At 42.8% G+C, this 21,226-nt stretch overlaps 2 protein-coding genes across 9 annotated transcripts in view; one reads left to right on the forward strand and one right to left on the reverse strand.

Moving 5' to 3' along the window:
- PKP3 (plakophilin 3) overlaps positions 1-10,758 on the forward strand; it is a 65,601-nt gene extending 54,843 nt beyond the window's left edge. For both annotated transcript variants that reach the window (XM_083417615.1, XM_083417614.1), the window contains 7 exons: positions 814-931; positions 3,162-3,329; positions 4,149-4,334; positions 5,360-5,513; positions 5,709-5,901; positions 6,623-6,710; positions 7,654-10,758. In XM_083417615.1, coding sequence (XP_083273741.1) covers positions 814-931; positions 3,162-3,329; positions 4,149-4,334; positions 5,360-5,513; positions 5,709-5,901; positions 6,623-6,710; positions 7,654-7,689 — 943 coding nt within the window. In that variant the 3' untranslated portion in view covers positions 7,690-10,758. The remainder of the gene's footprint in view (positions 1-813; positions 932-3,161; positions 3,330-4,148; positions 4,335-5,359; positions 5,514-5,708; positions 5,902-6,622; positions 6,711-7,653) is intronic.
- A 1,854-nt stretch (positions 10,759-12,612) lies between these two features.
- SIGIRR (single Ig and TIR domain containing) overlaps positions 12,613-21,226 on the reverse strand; it is a 36,242-nt gene continuing 27,628 nt past the window's right edge. For all 7 annotated transcript variants that reach the window (XM_083417740.1, XM_083417736.1, XM_083417741.1 and 4 more), the window contains 2 exons: positions 17,583-17,757; positions 12,613-14,701 (listed from right to left, as the gene is read on the reverse strand). In XM_083417740.1, the coding sequence (XP_083273866.1) occupies positions 14,508-14,701; positions 17,583-17,757 (369 nt within the window). In that variant the 3' untranslated portion in view covers positions 12,613-14,507. The remainder of the gene's footprint in view (positions 14,702-17,582; positions 17,758-21,226) is intronic.

The raw sequence follows: 21,226 nt of genomic DNA on the forward strand, positions 1-21,226 counted from the left end.
TACTGGATCCTTATAAGACCAACTTGGGAAAGCTATGCATGATGTGGCAATATTTCAATATCCTTGGTGAAGCAATATTAAAGAAACAGAGGCAGCGCTTCCATGGCAGGTCAAAGTGGTCCATAGTGTAAGCTGGCACCAATGTTGTCATTCGCACTCTGCCCTTCTCTTAGTACATTGCTGCTGTCTAAGATGGCATGAACAATCAATTGGTGCACCATCCAGGACAGAAGCAAGGGGTTGGGAGGGGACTGTTAAACAATTCACTTCAGTTCAGCAATGTTTAACTGTTAAACAATGCACACAATGAAACGGCACTTTTGATTTTTAAAGCCAAGAACGTCACACTTATTAGCGGTGTCTATGAATAGCTTATGGGGCTCTGTCATGGATTGTAAAATGGGCCAGTTTGACTGACAATGCAGCCTTGCCCATTTCTCTTTGCATGGATCTCATTTGGCTGCCCCTGACAGTGAGACTTAAAGTGCAGTCCTAACTATGTTTCCTCAAAGACAATTTCTATTGAATTCAACAGGCCTTGCTCTCAGGTAAGTAGGGTTAGGTCTGCAGTCTACTTTTGGGGTTCCATTGTCAAGATCATGTTCTTTCTCTGCCTTATATATATGCAGCTGCCAGGTCAAGCAGAATAATTTACCCGAGAGATGCTGCTTCCCTCTGATATGTACCTGGCAGAATCTCCTGCCTTCTGTATTTAGTATATTAATTAGTTTGACCTTTTAAGATGTGATGGCAGGTCTCAGGTGACAGGAATATTATTCCTTGTGATGACATGCTTTTGTGTTTCCCTTCTAGGAATCTTAGCTCTGCCAGCCAGCAAACTCGTCAGAAAATGCGTGAATGCCATGGGCTGGTAGACTCCATGGTCAATTACATTAATAGCTCACTAGAAGTAGGGAAGTCAGAGGACAAGGTGAGTCCTCCCCTTGTTAGCTGGTTGCCTTGTAATGTGCTGCGGCTGTGGCTGAACCATTATCTACACAAGGCCAAGAGATCTTTATTCCAAGGCCAAGTTTTCTGTGGTTATTCTTGTACATGTAAACAATTGTGATGTGGAATGATTTCTCCCTAAATCATTGAGGGCCATCTTCTTAAGCCGAGGTTGTAGTTTCATTCTTCTGTACCAAGCTGGGCGATGCTTTTGTTCCTTACATCCACCAGATCTGTTCTTGTCAGGTGGTGGCAGAGAAGCAGCAGACTTCTAGATCCCGGCTCATGTTCTAGTCAAGAGTAATTCTGTTTTGGAAATTACTCTGTTTTTAAAGAGAGCATGACAGGGACGTGGGTGGCGCTGTGGGCTAAAGCCTCAGTGCCTAGGGCTTGCCGATCGAAAGGTCGGCGGTTCGAATCCCCGCGGCGGGGTGCGCTCCCGCTGTTCGGTCCCAGCGCCTGCCAACCTAGCAGTTCAAAAGCACCCCTGGGTGCAAGTAGATAAATAGGGACCGCTTACTAGCGGGAAGGTAAACGGCGTTTCCGTGTGCAGCTCTGGCTCGCCAGAGCAGCGATGTCACGCTGGCCATGTGACCCGGAAGTGTCTTCGGACAGCGCTGGCCCTTGGCCTCTTTGAGTGAGATGGGCGCACAACCCTAGAGTCTGTCAAGACTGGCCTGTACGGGCAGGGGTACCTTTACCTTTTAAAGAGAGCATGCAGAAGGCATCTGTTTCTTAAGCCATCTTAATCATAATACAGGAAGGGCAAAACATACATAAATTATCTATGGATGCTGCTGGCTTTCAGAGTATTATTCTCTGGTATGACTGCCTCATGCACGTTTTCTCTGAGAGAGCCAAGAGTAGGTTGATAGTCTGCCTCAAGTAGGAGACCTCCCCCTAAGTCGGTGGGGAGAACCTTTGCCCCCTCCCCCCATATATTACTGTATAACAGCTGTCATCATCACTGGCCCACTGGCCTTGCTTGCTAGGGCTGGTGGGAGTTGTAGTTCAGCAACTTCTGGAGGACCCAAGGTTCTCCACCCTTGCCATAAGTCAAAACTTCCTTTGTTACTTTTCCTGACATGAGCTTTTCAGACAGACTTTGGGAAGCAGTCCAAAGACACGGCAAGCCACTTCACACATTACACGTAGACAAAGCAAGGTCTGCCAACAAGTGTACACTCAGATTGGTGCTACAGCCGATCACAAGGTGTGTGTGTGTGTGTGTGTGTGTGTGTGTGTTAATTGTGTTTTTTACACTTTTCAGTTTAGACATACATATGGAATTTTTGGTGTACACCCAAAAATGGAAAGTGTAAAGCAACCCTTATTCATGTAGTGTAGTGAACAGAGCATCAGACTAGGGCTCGAATGTCCTTGGTTCAGATCTGCCCTTAGCAATGAAACTCGCAGGATGATCTTCAGCCAAGCACTGATACTTGGCTAACCTACATCACAGAAGACCATGTATGCTATAATGAGCACCTTGGAGGAAGGGCAACATAAAATACAAGAAAGAATAAAAGTCGTATTAGCTTGTAAGTGGTCAGATAAGAGTATATTGAATTCTTCCATTAAAATTCAGGGTATCTGCAGCAAACAAGTCAGCTAAAATGTGATTTGTGGGTTTAAAAAGACTTGAATTTGACTGTTTCTGTACATCTAAGTAAAATAATCTAAGTTTTCTGTAGACCGTGAAATAATGCATTTTTCTGTGCCTGGGCTGCACTGGTTCAATACAATCAAATATGCTTGGTTGCTCCTTGGGTCAGAGCTGCCTGGGAATCTCCATTCCTAGCCTTTCTCATTCTTGGCAGAAATGGAGTGCAGATGTCTCCAAGCACAGATGTAGCCCATATCCCTTATCCTGACTCCAAAGCCAGGGAGGAGTCTTCTTGTAAGCTGCTTCCAGTAAAAAACTGGAAAGGCAAAATATAAATTATGTGTGTGTGTATGCATAATATTTTACATTTGGGGCTTCTCCAAATTTTTGCCTGAGGCAGCTGACGAGAAGAATCAAACACAAACAAAAATACATAAAATACTGAAATCTACACAGAACAGCATCTTATAATACAATCCACAGCAACCACTTAAAAACATAATTCCTTAAGGGCTTGCCAAAAGAAAGAAAAAGAAATACTTTGCATTGGAAAATTTGCTGTAAATGGTTCGTTTAAAAGCACCCCCCGCTTTTGTTGTCCCTACAGAGTGTAGAGAATGCCGTCTGTGTACTGCGCAACCTCTCCTACCGTCTCTATGATGAGATGCCTCCTTCTGCACTCCAGAGACTGGAAGGCCAAAGGAGGGGCGAGGGGCCAACCATGACTAGCGAGCTGGTTGGATGCTTCAGCCCACAGAGCAGGAGAGCTCGAGAGGTGAGAGGGCAAATGGTGTTATTATGGGGGATAGAAAGAAGGGCCTGGCAGCAAATGTTGCATAAGGTAAGGAATTGCTGCATTGTCTTTTTAATATTCGGTTGGGAGCTGCTCAGAGTGGCTGAGGAAACCCAGTCAGATGGGCGGGGTATAAATAATAAATTGTTATTGTTACTGTTATTATGTTAAGAGATGGTGAAGTGAGCCTATGAAGGGGTCTGTGCATCTGAAGTCTGCATAGCTTAATTTGTGCCAGGGCTCTGCCCAAACATGTGTTTTTATTGTTGGCGCTCATCCCCCATCCTCAGAATATGAAGTAAGAGTTTGTTAAAGTATCCCTGAAAATGTGAAGACATTTTGCTTGGTTCTGAGTAACTACAATGAAACCCCCAATTTCAGAGATGAGTGGGAGGAACTTTCAGATCAGTGGTTGTTGCCTTGATCCTCATCATGCCTGTTGCTTGATCTAAGCACTAGAATAGAAGTTGCTTTTCAGGGTGTGAGGGTGACATCCCAAGGAGATCCAGAGCGTTATCAGTGGAGGTGTAAGCTCCTCCCAGTATTTTCACATTGAATGCTGGGAATTAATGATACAGTGAAGTGAACGCATGAGAAGCAAGAAGCGAGTAAGATCCCAAAAGAGATTGAAGTGGATTTAAGGCGTGAGAAGCTTTGTCCATAGAAATGGATGACAGCCATGATGGAAACAGTGCATGAGCTGAGGTCTGGGCGAGGTATGAAGGGGGTGATATGGTAGAAAATGGTTCTCTACACCCCCATAGAATGGTCATTGAACATTCTCTCTCTTTCCCTCCCAAGCTCCACATGAACTCAGACATTGTGACTTTCACAGAGGTCTCTAAGGATCCCAAAGGGATGGAGTGGCTGTGGAACCCTCAAATTATAGGAGTGTACAACAGGCTGCTACAGAGATGTGAGCTAAACAAGCACACCACGGAGGCAGCCTCTGGGGCTCTTCAGAACATCACAGCAGGAGACCGGAGGGTAAGGTTAACAGCCTGAAACATCCCACCAAGAGTCTGGTTGGGTACACTGGGATAAAATGGTGTGAAATTAAGCAGGGTGAATGCGGCTCACAATGTGTTCTCAGTCTATCACTTAGAGGGTTGTTTTTTTAAGATTGCAAACATTAAGAGAAGGTGCCTGTGAAGGAACTTCCCTTGCAGGCTGTGCCTGCCTTACCTTCCTTAGACCTGAACAGGCACTGCAGTGAGAATTCACCCTCCATGTCACAGATGATGAGAAGAAAGCATTCATGGGTGGCTTGTGCAAAATTTGAAAAGAGATGACAAGGCCTCCCTTACCTGCTTGAATCCAAACATGGCTAGGACAGAAAAGACTAAGAACCAATAGATCATACAGCACTGGGAGTAGATGAAGGGGAAGGCCAGACGGACTTCTCTGTTTGCAGTGTCCCAATACTTGTTGTAGGTATATAGGTCAATAGTTCTTAACCTGTTTTGGCCCACAGACCCTTTTGAGGATTTGATGAAAGCTATAGACTTCCTTCCCAGAAAAATGCACATCAACACACACACACATGCACACAAATGTTTGTTGCAATGGAGGATTTCCCCGCTCCCTTTGTTCACAGACTTCCTGAAGCCCATCCATGGACCTTTGGTTAAGAATCCCTAATGTAGGCCAGTGAAAATATTTAAATAGTTTTGGAAGTGTACTTTGAAGGAGAAGGAATAGCCAAATATCAGTGCCAGTTCTGTCATTTGTCATAACCAGCTCTCCCCAATTCACAGTTGGGAAGAAAGCTTCCTGTTCTCTTTCCCCCTTACCCCTGAAGAATAACCTGATGCTTTCTGTGCTGTAGCACTAAATTGCTGTGCAAACCTGCCATGGAGTCATCTTAAACACAAGGGTTTATGATAAACAATGTTACAGCAATAAGCAGAAGGGATGTGGGAATCTCTCTCCCCACATCTGCAACTTGAGCTCAGATGCTTTATTGACTTGGCTGACAACTCATCCTCTTGCTGGCTCCTGTTTCATTGTAGTGGGCTGGTGTCCTCAGCAGAGTGGCTTTGGAACAAGAGAGGATCCTGAACCCAGTGCTGGACAGAGTCCGCACAGCTGACCATCACCAGCTTCGTTCACTGACGGGACTTATTCGGAATCTCTCCCGGAATGCGCGCAATAAGGATGAGATGTGTGAGTGTCATTCCAATTGGAAACTATAGCAAAGGTCACCATCCCAGGACCTGGAAGAAAGCTGGGAGGCGCTGTCCTCCATGCAGAATGACCTTGCCTACTCCATCCACACAGTGTTTCTGCGGCGTGTCCCATTCCTTGGGGCTTCACCTGTAGTCACCTGCATCACTGATCAGTTTTGTTTTTGATTTGCAGCAACCAAGGTGGTGAGTCATTTGATCGAGAAGCTCCCAGGCAGCTCTGGAGAGAAGTGGCCTCCAACAGACGTGGTTGTCAACATTATTGCTGTGCTGAACAACTTGGTTGTGGAAAGCCCTGTTGCTGCACGTGACATTGTCTACTTTGATGGCCTGCGGAAGCTATTCTACATCAAGAAGAAAAGGGACAGGTGGGGAAGACCTGGGGATTCCTCCTCCAATTCCATATGCTGAAACCACCAGTTATTCCAAGAACTCCATATTCAGTCACATTTTAGGCCATCTGGCTGCTTTATACCAATTGCAAGGGTGTGAAATTAGTCCACCTGCTGCTAAACAGTACGTCCTCCTGTCTAAATTTCTATTAAGGGGAGTGTTTGTGGATTTGCAAAGCTGTGAGTCTGTTCCTACAGACCATGCCCATTTGTTAAGACAGACCCATTTTCTTCCAGAAGTGTAAAGGTAAACGTAAAGGGACCCCTGACCATTAGGTCCAGTTGTGACCGACTCAGAAATGTAGCCCAAGCCTATTGGATGTATCACTGAATTTAGTAGGGCTTAGTCATAAGTACGTGGGAGGAATTCAGCTGAGTTGTCCCCCCTCTCTTCCCCTATGCCCTTAAATTTGTTCTGGAAGATGGGGGGAGCCCCCCAGAACAGGTTCAGGGGGGCACAAGGGGGGGGGAGTAGCTAAATCCCACTGCACAAGCAGACCTTGTTCCTTGTGTCCATACCCCACTTAGCGTTATGTGGAATTCCTCACTATGTGTCTAAGGCTTGCTACCTTAATTCTCAGTGGTTCACTAATAGACATGATGTAACCTAGTATAAAATCCACAATAGTTTATGAAGGAAGAGAGTCTGTGTCTTAAAGTGCACTAGCAACGTGTTGTGTCTGTCTTTATTCTCCAGCTCAGACAGTGAGAAGTCGTCGAGAGCTGCTTCCAGCCTCCTGACCAACATGTGGCAGTACAGCAAGCTTCATCGGGACTATAAGACGGTATGTTCCTTCCTCCCAATTGCTCTCTCTCCACTCCTCAGTGAGCTTACAGGGGAAGAACTGACTTCCTGCCCAGTCTAGAGGGGGAAGTATGGTTGCTCCTTCAAGTCCTGCAGTGTGAAAGCTTGCACTCCTGGACATACACATCACAAGAGAAATGACTTCATAGGGTAACTGTGCTGCAGTATGCATGAGTAGATTTCTGATTCTAGAAGAGGGAGAAGAGGTATCTTCTAGATATGATCAGCTACAAAGGCCAGCACGCCTGTATTATTAGTAGTTTTCTGGAAGAATGAATTTCAGTAAGTATAGTTTGTCATGGAGGCGTAAGAAAACATATACCTGCTCTACGCCCCTATTTTGAACCACTATTAACAGTATGGGAGCCCACCCTATACCCTTTTGCATCTAACTTTAACAAGGGATGCTTAGTGGGTACCTGCTGTGCTTTGGGTTTAGCCCTATAGTACTGAATAGGAAAGTGACACGAGATGTGCTGTTTGTTCAGCTGCCATTTTGGCCTTAGCTGAGGATATTGCCCCAAATAGATCAATAACCTATAGTTTTAGTCCAGGAATCATGGCACTTATCTAAGGTGTCGGGAATGTGTGTCCTCCAAGGGCTTGGTAAGTGCCACTTGTTTTTAGGGCTCCCCCTTATTTTAAATGTTTGAACATTTTACCACACTAATAGAACATAACACATCACCCTTATTTCCCAAGGTGGGGGGCTTCCATTTCAGCCATCAGGTACAAACTTCTCTTATGAGAGAGGAAGGGGCACCCCCTGCTGCAGGTCATTCTCTTCTGCAGTATCACAGATATGAATTCTAGATTTGCAGTTCTTTTGAGAATCTGTGCCATCTTGGGTCTTATATCAATAGGGCACTGGGTGGGTGAAATGATGTGCCCTTGTGATCTTTTTCTTCTTCTGTGTTTTACAGAAGGGCTATCGAAAAGAAGACTTTGTTGGCCTGTAAAGAAAAGGGAATGCAGAAATGGACTGTCCAGCCCTAACTCTTCATGAAATTTGTACGTGAATCACCATCATGGACTGTGGCGCCGCTGCATGAAGCTTGCCCTCTGCAGCTTCCCTCCTTTTTATAGATCTCAGGCCAATTTGGCTGGTGTGCCTTATTTTTTAATTATTCATTAGTGTTTCTTTTTCAAGCCTGCTGGAAACTCATCATCTTCTGCTGGCCATCTTATCTCCATAAAAACAAATCTTAACTGTAAAGACGTGAGTCAGCACCAGGCAAATTCTCAGGACTCTCCTTCTCCTTCACATCTTGTACTGGATGCCCTTGGATCCCCAGTCATTATTTGAAATTCACAAACACTCATGTCATAGCAGGACCTCCAGTCTTGGGAAGGATGCTGAGGGGCCTTCCTTCTCCCTCCTAAAAGTCTTGCTGTTTGTAGGTCACTCCCCACCATCTTCTCTGAACCCCTAAAATGATGGGCTTCCTTTTCACTTTTAAAGATCTAGATCATCTTCTTTTCTTGAAGCATGGATCAATTTTAATGAGAACTATAAGCTCTACACATATGACACCAGAAAACCACTTGTTTCTGGTGGTATTGAACCTGTTAATGGAATTTTGAGGGATAAATGCAATGTTTAAAGTTAGCACTGGCCAAAAAGTAGGGCAAGAATGCTTTGGCATATAATTTTATGGTGGAATTGGGTGGTGGATCCTTTCATTTTAATTAGTTTGTATGGTCAATAGCAGGAATCCTGAAGACAGGATTTTCTGAAGCTACACACACTGTATATGTGTACCGTTTCTGTTTGGGTGATAGCGCTGGTAAAGTAAGAGGTGGGTGGGATTATGCAAAAAGGGTGCTGGCTGGCTTAGAACCTGCTGGGGGAAAAGAGGTCCTTGGGCTGGTCTCTGGCCAGCTTTGCTGTGGTTTGTGCAAAATGTTACTTTGGCTCTATGCTGGCAGGAATGCCTTGGTGGCTATAAAGTGCCAGGTACTGGCCCACTGAACTGTATTTGATTATAGGGTAAAACCAACATCCTTGATTTAAAGTGCCAGGACCCTGTCAAATGAGCCAACACTGGCTGGGATAGAATATGTTAAGGCACAAGATGACCGGATTAAAGTTTTAGTAAAATTAAGCTGTCTTTTGTGTGCCAGTATTCTATATGAAGGAGGTTACATAACAACTAATTCACAGTAGCTTTCACTCAGGGGTACATCCTTCCTGCAGTCAAATGGCAGATTACTGGAATGTCCTATCAGAATGTTGGCTAAAGGGGAAGTTACTACAGAGGCTGTGATGGCAGACAAACATTGGTTATGGCTGTCATCTGGTACCTGTTTAGGCCAATGGGGAAGCTGGAGGCTGTAGGATCTAGTACTAGTCCCACTACATGCTATGTCCACCAATCTGACAGGCTTTTTTCACTGCCTAACTGAAAGCCATTGATTGAGAAGGTTTCTCTTATTGGAGTAGTTGTGCTGTTAACTGCACTACCTTTCACATAAACCAGCAGCAGCTCTCGATAGCTGTCATTATCAAAGTGAGTCATGCAAATACTATGGGTGGTATTCAACTAATTTTTACTCAAGAGTAGACCTATTAAAATACTTGGCCTAATTTAGCCATGTTCATTTACTTTAAGAGACAAGCTGCTGTTGGAATGGCAGCTGAGTTCAGTATTTGGGAGGAAAGTAACTACCCCAGCATCATCTCTCTGACGTTCATGCTGTAATTGTTAAAATTTGTACCCGGCATAGATATGAGACCAGACTCTGCTCAGCCACAACGGGATGCCAAGATGGACTCGAGGGGCAATAAGAGGGAATAAGTTTCTCCTGTACATACTGTATATAGAATGCTTTTGTTTTTACTCAGTATAGTGGATAGGCTATTATCTTGTAAAATTGCTGCTTTTAACAACTCATTAACTTTGACAGCATTATGTATGCTTCCTTGGAAATCACAACTGTGCAACTGAAAAGCTGAAGTCACCTTAAGAAAGTGAATTAAGCAGCTGGCATCTTGTTTTAGTAAAATAGCTACCTTTGCTTGGTGCAGTGTGATGCACCACTCACCAGTTTCTCCAACATCTGACACTCTTCCTATTTTCAGAGGTGATCATCTGTATATAAAAATTGAGGAAACAGCTCCCCTAATTTCCAAGTAAGGATGGGTGTTATTGTAGAACTATCCCTGTGGAACACACACACAGTCAAGCATAGAAGTAGAGCTGTTATCTCTTAACAACTGTCTGGGAGAGGGGAGGAGCCAAAAGCATCAACAAATGCACATAGCTCAGCAAGTTAAGCAGGTAATTAAAACTTGCTAATTTGCCAGTCTGCTGCTTCTACTAATGTTGTTCGCCAAAGACCTGCCTCTGCTCTCCACAAAGAGGCACAATCATCCCTATTTCGTTTGTCAAATGAGAAGCCTGGATGCAGGATTGAAAACCTTAGCCATGAACACAAGGAGAAAAGTGGGAAGACAAGTCATTTTGTGAAGATGGCCACAGCCTTTGGCCCATTTGCTGGCAAAATACACCTGGTTAAAGTTTAAATTGTAATGAACATGGCAAGTAATAACTATACTCTCGGATTATCTCTTAGGAACTAAATGAGCTCTTAGGCGCTTCTCTAACTTCTGAAATAAACATATTTCAATATTATATATTTCTGTTTGTTTTATGAGAACCTGAAGCACTGAAAGATAGGCATGTTAAATGCTACATCAAAGAACATGTGGGTGAAAGGACTAGGTCTTCTTCAGTGCTTCTGCTAGAGAGAAATATACCACAACTGGCAAGACAGCTTACTGACCCATCAGGTGATCAGCCTCAGTGGTGCAGTATAGAAGGAATTCCATCCAGTACAGCGTTTCTCACCCCTGTATGACATACATGTTGCACCTGCAAAAATTCTGTTTTCTGTACAATTATTAAGAACCTGGTCTTCCTCTGAATCTGACAATCTTTTGCACACTTTTGAGCATGCTCAGTGCATGCTCTCTAATTCTGAGCAGACTCACTGATGTTGCTAAATAAATAAAGGCTTTGACCATTTATTGCTGTTACTTTTTCTTGTTATGCTATATTCTACATGTGTCAGTGGCATGTATACTTTGAGTTTACCACTCGGGCTTACCATTCTGTCTCCAGAGAACGCTGGGAACTGTGATTCCATGAACTGGAGAAAGGCTCTAGAACAGAATCCTCAACACCATCACCAAAATACAATTCCCAGGATTCTTTGAGGGAAGGCACAACTGTAATGAATATCTATCATGGAGAGAATTTGTAACACAGTGAAAAACTGAAAATGCCCAGAGGATTACCTGTATCCACATAGAAAATGGCAGCTGGCATGCTCAAAGAACTACGAAAGACTTTTGATACAGGACTTTTTTGCATTCAGAAACCATGTTGACTATTCCTCAAAAAGCCTTGTCTTCAGTAGCTGTAACAATTCTCTATTTAACATCCTTTTCATGATTTTACTGGAAGATATCTTTTAAAAGGGCTTCCCTACACACACATGGACTGGCTATCCTTTAGTTAGCCCAGTTATAGTGATAGATTGCATATTTTTATTATTTAATGCTTCTTGGGTGCATTTCAACTGTATATGAGGGATTTTTAATTTTAGCCCTCATACCTTACGCCGCATGAACTAAAAAAGTAGTTTAGTTCAATGCAAAGGATTATACTTTTCTACAATTTCTCTCTCCCCCTCTTTAACAATCTTACCACTCCATAGTTGTCTACAGATACAACTGCCTCATTGGCTGGTTTCCTGCTTCTTATGTATTTAAGTTTTAGATTTTTAAAATGTTCTTAGTAAAACGCTCTTCAAATTCTTTTGACACTTGCTTTGTTGTCAACTTATAACTATAAAAACACTATGAAATAGTGCCGCCTCTTTGCCAGCTTTCACATTGGTAACTAATGCTTTTAACAGCATTAAGTTATCTAATGCATTATTATTATTAGGCAACGTACACCAAAATCCCCAGCCCTCAAAAATACCATTTTATTTTATTTTTTGCATGCAAACAAAATATCATGCTTCTGGCACTAAATTGGGACTAGCACAAATATAGCAAAATGAAAAAACCTTTAAAAAACTAACCTCAGAAAAGCCCTTAAAAATGAAAGCAGTATTTCAGAAGTATGCTGATTAGAGTGCAACTGAAGAGGTTTCCTCTCCTGCTAGCTAATGATTTTGAAAGGAATAAGGCTGCGTCCTGTCTCCTAGTTACTATCCCCATTATTAAAGATGACTAGTGCATATGCCTTTCTTCCGTGACGAAACACATTCATAAATATATCTAATGCCTTCAGTAGATATGCTTATGAGCCTTCAACCTATGTGGGGCAGTCCTGCTCATCTGTGTAAACAGTGCAAACATAAAGTGTTATCAGCAGCCTTACAGTGCATTGTATTTCTTTTCTCAGGACACAACTACCACTTTCACTGTGACCTAAAGAGCTGAACTGGAAGCAAGAGGAGGCCCCATGCAGACATTCACTAAACTAGACCTCTTTGTGGCTGGAGGAAAGCAAGGGGCAAAAGTCATTAGCATATTCAGAGGAATTGTATCCAGATAAAGTGATATTTCCAGTTTGGCCTCAAGATTAAGCACCAATGGACTAGACAGTGCTAGTGTTCATGGTTGGGAAGAAATTTTAGTGCGTATAAAGACCATGAGAATGTCAATTCCATTTTCATTGTTTTTAGCTGCTGGACCAAGTTAGTAGTGCCCATTTAGTCCTGACACAACTCAACCCTGATATGCAGAAGCTCCAGTTTTCCCCCCAAGTCAAGGCTTAACCCTTTAGATGCCAGTTAACCTGAAGACATCGGCTTTCTAGAGGCTGAAGGTGACAGCCCAGTGACTACTTATGCCACAAAACAGCTAGTTTAAAATATTTATTTATTTAGCCACTTTCTGGTGTGCATACAATGTTTTTAAAGCAAGAACACCTGCCCAGTGAACTGTTTAGGCAGCAAACAACATTAGTAGCTAAACACAGCCTAAGAAACACTTTTTGAGGTGCCATTATTGCAATTAGGCCTTTTGGTGGGCGACTTACTCAGAGCCTTGCCAGAAGAAAACAAAGAAGCAGAGGACAAAGGACCATGTGCCAACCTTTTCTAAGACTTGCTGTGACAATTTTGTTAGCTGGAACGTAAGTAAAACTTGACCTTTTCATTCTGAACTTTCAGTGTCATTACTTTTCAAATCCTCCCTCCCCCAAAAGCTATGCTTTTCTTGAAGTTCAGGCAGATGTTCCATCAACATTATAGCCCTTTTCTTTCCATCCTAGGCATTGATCTGCACTTAGTGGCAACAATGTATTGCTAAGGCTGTACTCACAAACTACCGTAACTAACTTAAGGCAAATTTTCCAAGTAAATGTGACTAGGATCGGCTGTAAAGCTCTTAGAAAGTGCTACTTACCCAAGGGCTGCAGCTGTCAATGTGATTTTCATTCTGAAACTAAATTGCTAATCTAATCTGTTTTGTCCAAGACATTGCCTCCATTACACTGCTTTTGACTGATACGTTTCCAGCCACAACAGGGTCTCAGCAGTGCCAGACCAAATTGCTGTTATTTTCCTTTGTTCTATTACCTTAATGTTGGCCAGTCATCAGTGCCCATTTCTGAAATAGAAAGGGCTATCCAGAAATGTTAGCAAAAACAAAGGAGTCTGACAGACGTTGTTGGGGTCTCAGCATAGTGACCTAGTGCAAGATCTTCACCCAAGAACATACAATAGGGTCATTCGTTCCTAACAACTTCCCTTGATCCTGAGTAGTTATACAAACTAAAGATAATCAAAGTATAAGGCACTAACAAAGTCTTGCACATTTCAGGATTAACAGAACTCTCCCCCCCCCCCACAACAATTACAGTGCTGAAGTGATATAAAACCAGAGTTGGAAGGGATACTGTAGACAAGGAGTGGCTAACATTTTGGGCCCAAAGGCTGCATTTACTCTTGACTAACCTTAACTCCTGCATGTGTGCACATGCGTGCGCGCACACACACACCTGCATGCACAGGTATGCAGCTGGCCGCGTTCAAACACTGTCAATTTTGATTTTGTTTCTTCTTGCTGCTGCCACCAAAGTGCTGAGGTGTTGGGGGATGAGATAAAGTTAGGTGGGGGCCCACATGAACTCAGGTTAGATACCCATATTGTGGACTGTATCAATTCAGGTCCAGCCTCTTCATATAGACTTCCAGAGCAGGAAACCACCTCCCTTTAGGTAACTGGGTCCACTGCCACAGTTCCACTTCTGGTGACTTGGAAACCATGGTTCTATTAATGCTGCAAAAAAATCTTATTAGTCTGTTTTTGCAGCCATCTAACACCACTGACTCATACATAGTCAGCTTGTGATCAAACACAATGCTAAAATCCTTCTCACATATACTATTGCCATGCCAACGTAGGTATTCCCACCACCCAAACCTGTGCATTTGAATTTTGCATTGGTCTCTGTTGAACTTCATGTGTTAATCAGCCTAGTTTCCAACCCACTGAGATCATGTTGATTTTTATTCCTGTCTTCTGAGATGTTAGTGATCCCTCCCATTTCCATGTCCTCCATAGATGTGCTAAGGATCCCCCTCCACCCCTTCTGCTAAGTAATTGATTAATATTATGAAGAGTGTGGGGCCCAGGACAGAGCCCTACAGCATTCAATTTGGTTGTTATGGATCAAAGAAACTACCCAAGCCGATTGTCATTGTCAAGGCACATCGTGATAATCAGCTTCACCAAGGAAAATTCCAGCATCTCTTAGATATCATCCTCTGTCACCAGGCAGTAGAAATCTGTCCTTGCTCCATAGTTCCGAGATCCCAAATCAGAGATGTCAATCTCACTCCTTTGGTTTTCCCCAAGCTGTATTTCTTCCAAAGCACCAAGTGGAGGACCATCAGGGCCACTCATGGGAGGAGGCGGTGCGCCTTTGAAAATGGACCCCCTGCCACCTGTAGGATGGGAAGGAGAAGGTAGCAGTTAGCAGAGAGGAATGGATGGCAAGGCAGAATGAGACAAGTTGAAGTGCTTTAAAATGACCAGTGCCACTATACTTTCTGCAAGTACAGTGGTACCTCGGGTTACAGACACTTCAGGTTACAGACTCCGCTAACCCAGAAATATTACCTCGGGTTAAGAACTTTGCTTCAGGATGAGAACAGAAATCGTGCTCTGGCGGCGTGGCAGCAGCAGGAGGCCCCATTAGCTAAAGTGGTGCTTCAGGTTAAGAACAGTTTCAGGTTAAGAACAGACCTCCAAAACGAATTAAGTACTTAACCCGAGGTACCACTGTATTCACAAGGAGGACATATATACAGTTCAAGCTCATTTAAACACCAGTTTAAGTATCATTGCTTCCCAGCAACATTTCTGCGAGTAGCACTTCAGTGAGATTGCTATCCTTCCTCAAAGAACTAGTTGCTAAGGCTAGCCGGAGAGAAGGAAGAACTATTAAACCAATTTAAGTATCAAGTTGCGTGAGATGCAGGAGATCTATAACTGGGAGACAGTACAGATTGGGGTAATGGCACAGGGAAAAGAGTTCAAAATTTTTTTCCTCAGGCCTGAGGCTCAGGGTCACTGCTCTAATCAAAGCTGGAGCCTCTGGCTACTTTTAACTAAAAGCAGAAATGTCAGGAGATCTAATTATAGACCTCCTGCATCTCATGCAGCTTGGGAGTCAGTTGGCAGTTTTAAACTTAATTTAAATGTTCTATTTTAGAGCATGCCTTGACATGTCAGACAAGAGTAAGGGGCTTGAATATTTCAACACCTAGGGAATCTGGAGGAGGCTTCAGTCCCGCCTTTCGCCAATCCCCAGGGTCTGAGAGGAGCTGCTCTTCCCCTTAGCACTAACAGGCAGCATTTCAAAGACCTCAGGAGGGGAGCTGGGAAGAGAAACCGGTAACACCTTTGTAAGCCTCATGAAATACATTTAATGTGCATCACTTTCTCTCAAGCAGGAGAGAGGGTGTGTGTGTGTGTAAAAATATTGTGCTCCTAGTGAGAATGAAATGTCTTCCAAGCATCTATTCCCTTTGCAAGCGAGAGAATGAGGAGCCTCAAGCATCCTGGCATGCTGTTGTATGGAGCAACTAGACTAATGAGGAAAGCTTCCAACAAGGTGCACAGCCGCGCCACACAAGAAACAAGGCCTATTAATGACAGTGAACGCAACACCCTCAGCAAAATAAGCCCAACGCTGCTGTCTCAACTAAAAGAAAAGCCCAGCCAAACCCATTATTTTCTCTGTTCTTCTCTTGACAATAAAATCACCGTGTACAAGCGAGCTGGGCTTGCTCTTGCCAGTCGCTCGTAAATCTTTTATGACCACTGAACTTATTTTGCTCCTGTTACTAAAATTAAAATGTATTGCTTTGCAAGTGCTCAGCCTGTGTTAACAAATCCCTAGGGCCAGAGCTTGTTCTTCACAACCTCTGGAACCGATGCCTCAGGTGCGCTTCCTACTCATTGATCCATTGTACAGCCATAGTCCCACAGGCCTAGGAAAAAGGATGTCAGGACTAAACCACCAAGCTCTCTGTAGTCTCAAGCTCCGAGAATGGAAAACTGCCCTTTGGTGGATATAAAACCCATTTCTTTTATGAAGTCTTGGGTATGTTTGCACATAAATGATAGATGGAGGTGGTAAATTACGTAAATTTCCACTCCTTGGTATTGCTACTCTAAGGAAGCATGTAGTGATAATGACACCATTATTTCCTTTCTTCCTCTACAAACACACAAATGGATTCATAGCCAAAATAACATGTTCTCTATGAAAACATGTTGCCCTGCTCCCTAACCAACGTTAGCAGTGAATGGGAAAAACAGATGAATTAATTCTTCTGCTACAAAATGTGCCACAGTATGTATGTGTGGACTGCTGCATGACAGGGAAGATAATTTCATTTGGATTGAGGCAATGGTTGTTTGACTGATGAAGGATCAGCTAATTAGGTGTAACTCTGGAATGGCCATTGAAAGAAAGAAAGAAAGAAAGAAAGAAAGAAAGAGGAAGACCTGTTATGCCATTTGGAAGCCACAGACACAGCATACAATGGTGACCAAGCCTGGTGATCAACCAAGGTAGACACATTCTGCCAAGTCAGATGGTATATAAAGGCCTTAAATAAATACTACTGCTTGTGATCTGACTACACTACACAGAATTAAAGTGGAGAAAATAAATTTTAAGGAATCTGAAAGTGGGTGCAGAGGCTTCACTTCCATTGGTCTCCACTGTCACCTTTGGCTGAACAGGTTTTGATAATTCTGAAATAAAGAAGAAACCTATTTCCTAGAGGTGAAACTAAGATGAGAATACACAGCACAATTTGATCACATATTCCAAAGCATCTTTAATTCGGGGGGCGGGGTGGTTACCATCTGACTAGCCTTAGCTTTTGTAATCAAAAGTGAGGCCTGATCCTACACATATCCACTCTAAAGGATTGAGTTCAATGGAACTTACGTTAAAGTAAGTGTACATAGGGTTTTGGCATTCCATACTAAAATAGCTGTAATAATACAGGCAGGAAGCACACAGTTAGCTCATGGCAGTGTGTAGAAAGGCACCTGGCTGACTGATTAATAAAGCTGCTGGGCTATACTTTTGCTAATTTTAGCAAGTGCAGTGTTCTTCTATCAAGTGATTTTTTAATGGGGTTTTTTCTTTCAAACTTAATTGTGAGCCTCACTTGAGAATCTTTCTGGCTAACTGTGGACTAACACTCAAAAAAACAAAAAACCACAGAGCAGGATCAAGAGCAACTGTGTGTTCTCCTGTTGGCATGCTATGGTGACAGAGTGAAGATTAAACAGTGCTGTTACCAGAGTCTCCTTCAGGGTGCGAATCCCCCCGGAAATCCAAGTAATTGCTGTTGAGGATCAGCATAGGGTCCTTGTCTTCCTGGAAACTGGTCTGGGGGTCTCCCCTGAGGCCTTGATAGGACACTTTTCGTGGCAGGGCGAGGCACAGTTCCTTCCAAAAATCAGATGAAGGCGCCTAGAAGCAGTAAAGAGGCAGTATATTGTCACACGCTCATCAGTTACACACAAACGATATATCTGTAGGCAAGTCCCAGCAGCCCTGCCTTGAGGGTAGCGTTCTCACAGGCGCTCCTCGTCTATGAAGCACAGGCACCCTGTCTGGCTCCCAAAGGATTGAACAGAGAGAGATAAATGTTCGCTACAACGGAGGGATCTACAGCCCCACCAACAGTTTTCCCATTCAGCTTTGTTTCATCTTCGAGATGAAACGCACTGCAAAATCTAAGAGGTATTAAGTGGCATTACTTCTGATGGAAGGCTTTCGTGACCAGATAAAGCAACAGATTTCGCCTTTCCATTAACCTAGGATTTCAGTGCAATTTTAAATTGAGTGAATTCTTTTTCCCCCTTCTTTTAAAGTAAGGCTTTTGGCTTTGTCCTCATGGATAAAAGGCAAGAGAACATGTGGCTGGTATCCAGCAAAAACTCAGAAACAGACTGCAATGCTTCAATGCCTCGCACAGATAGCTTTCCCAAGCTTGCTATTTCCTAACTTCATCTCACCTTAGTGGCCCAGTCTGTACATCACAGTAAACCATAGCTGCAAGCTACAGCTGCATGCAGTAAGCCAGGTTTCCTCAAACTTGGCTCTCCAGGTGTTTTGAGACTACAATTCCCATCATCCCTGACCACTGGTCCTGCTAGCTAGGGATCATGGGAGTTGTATGCCAAAAACATCTGGAGGGCTGAGTTTGAGGAAGCCTGCAGTAAGCCATAGCCCTAGAGGAGAAAGTGCCCTATAGAGGTTACAAGAATTTGAGACTGATACTGGGAGCTGCCTGCACCCTTGAGGTAAAGGGGCATAGCTGACAGGAACCTCCAGCAATGCTTTACAGCCTTTTCAGGCACAAGAAACCACAATATTTCCACGTAATCCATTCTGCGTCCTTGTTGCTACTTCAGCCTAACTGATCTGATAGTGTGCCTCTCTGGGGAACAGCAAGGTGGGTAGATATACAAATTAAATAGAGAATTATTTATATTGACCATTGGCCATATCAAGTCAAAATGTACAGCTACATAGGACCAACACTGTAAATAAAACAGAAAGAATTCAAAAATGAAAACATCATTAAACCAAAAACATTGGCAGGAAATTAACAGCCACCACAAACATTCAGCCTGGAGTCCTATTGCAGAAGCATCCACAAACTTTTAACAGCATTCGGCCACAGCTAAAGAAAAGTTGGTCACTGTGTTGATAATACCCTTTTTTGAACTTGCCAGTAAAAAATAAATTATTTGAAAGCCTGATCAATGGCAACATTCCCCCAGAAACTGATGAAAAAATTACAAGCTTTCTCAGAAATTGAGCATCCAGTAAGTAATGGGTTATATCTTTCACAGAATGTTCTCCACATAAGCAGATTTGGGAAGCAAAAGAAATATTTTTGCATCTCCCATGACAGGAAGTTGCATACACTGCATTGTGAGCACAGGGAAAGTCTTATGCTGGTGAAATTTGATAGATCCATCAGATACAATTCAATATGTTTATATTTAAACTTAACTGCCATGGTGTGATTTTAGAGTTGAAAACAAAATGTAGGTATTTCTGAATAAAGAGGTCACAAACACTATTCTTTAAATCAAGTTTTGCAACCGTAGAATTCCTGCTGGAAAAATATTCAACGGGGAAAAAAATTTGGTTACCAAGCATCAGAGTTGAATAAACTATCCCCTGACTATTAATTACAACAACGTTTGGTTATATTGATTCAAAAGAATTGAGTTAATTCCAATAGTTAAAGAGTTAATTCCAATAGTTAAAGCAGGCTAGCATTCACTTTTACTTTTAGAGCTAAAATGGCCCATTTTTTATTGGAGAAATGCTGTTAGCATATTTGATGGTGTTCTGAACCCAATCAAGTCGGATGAGAAGCAGACACACACACCCTGAACACCAAGATCTCAAATGCAAAGAGCAACTGCATAGTTGATTTGAACCCATTTTGGAATTGGCAATGGCATGCCAATATTTCGCGGTACTATTCAGCTGTCATTCAGCTTTTAGTTTTATGGAATTTCAGGGGAGCTGCGAACCACCAGAGATGGAATATGCAGAGCTCTTTCGCCGTGTGTGCCTGTTTCCAGCAGGGCAGCAGGTATGTACAGCCAAACAGAGCACTATCAAACACCCTGCTCATCAGCTGGTGAGTGGAGAGCAGAGAGTATAATCTTGCCAGCTGAATGGGTTTGCTTTGCCAGAATGAATACTGGCTTATGGGCCAGAGGTTGCCCACTCCTACTGTATAACCTCCTTGCAAACCAATCAGGATGAACAATCTGCAATCCACCCTAAATATAGGAATATAGTTAGACACAATCCACTTATGAGATAATTTAGCTTAGTTTTTAAGGGTAATGTTACTACCAAATTAACACATAGCAAGCAATGCTGGTGTTCGAGGTTCTCCAAGAATGTATTTCTACTGATGTAATCAAAGGCAGTTTTAAAATCAACAAAAACTGCAAAGAGCTTATTTTTTCTGTTAACACAGGAATTAAATGAGCAAGCACAGAATGGTTGTCAAGCATTAACCAGCCAGCTTTAAAGTCAGCTTGTTATTCAGCAATTACATTGTGCAACATCGGCCATTCTTCAGATTCAAAACAGGAGGTATTTTACATGTAATTTTTAATGCTATCTATAAGACTGATTGGTATATAATTTGTGTGTCGCCTTTCTTGAAAACTGGGATCGCTGTGCTCAGATTCCACCCTGATGGAATACAGCCAATTGGGGTTTTTTGAACCAAATCATTTAGCAATGACAGGACCACTCCACTGGATGTTACTTTAAAACCTCTCTTCATATTAATTCCTCTCCTAATGCCTTAATTTGGAAAGAGTCAGATTTTTAATCTGACTAAGAAACAAGAAGCCAAAGATCGCACCTACAGAGCTCAAGACTGGCAGCCTGTTGCTCATGTACAGCAACAGTCTTATTAAAAATGTTAATTTGCTGTTCCCATTTTGTCTTAGAGATAGGAGTAAACAAAAAAATAGCGGACATATGGTGGTTTTGATCCACTCACTGCCAGAAGGAAGCAGTATCCTTACACCTAATGGCATTTTCCAGGCACTGTTAAAGCTGCTTTGAAATATTTTGGCTGTCGTAACTTATTATTAGCTGGGGAGGGGAGTAGGTAGTTCCTTGAATGCTGTGTCTAAAAGGCCTGTTATCAAAGCTGCTTAGGATTCTTTACATTGTAAGTAAAATCAAAAAGCCCCTTTCTTATGTCTTGAGGCATAGGTTGTGTGCACAGCAGAGTGTTAATTGCACAAGTGAGTTGCACAGCTCTGATTTTTCCATGTGGATTTTTGTGCACATCTGTCCACAGGACCACCTTCAAATGAACTCTATTGCAGTGCTTCCTGTCCCCCAAGAGTGGGAGGTGCTTGATGGAGTCTCTTTGCACTGT

This window comes from Podarcis tiliguerta (genome assembly GCF_965153285.1).
Source record: "Podarcis tiliguerta genome assembly, chromosome: 1".
Classification (NCBI taxonomy): domain Eukaryota; kingdom Metazoa; phylum Chordata; class Lepidosauria; order Squamata; family Lacertidae; genus Podarcis; species Podarcis tiliguerta.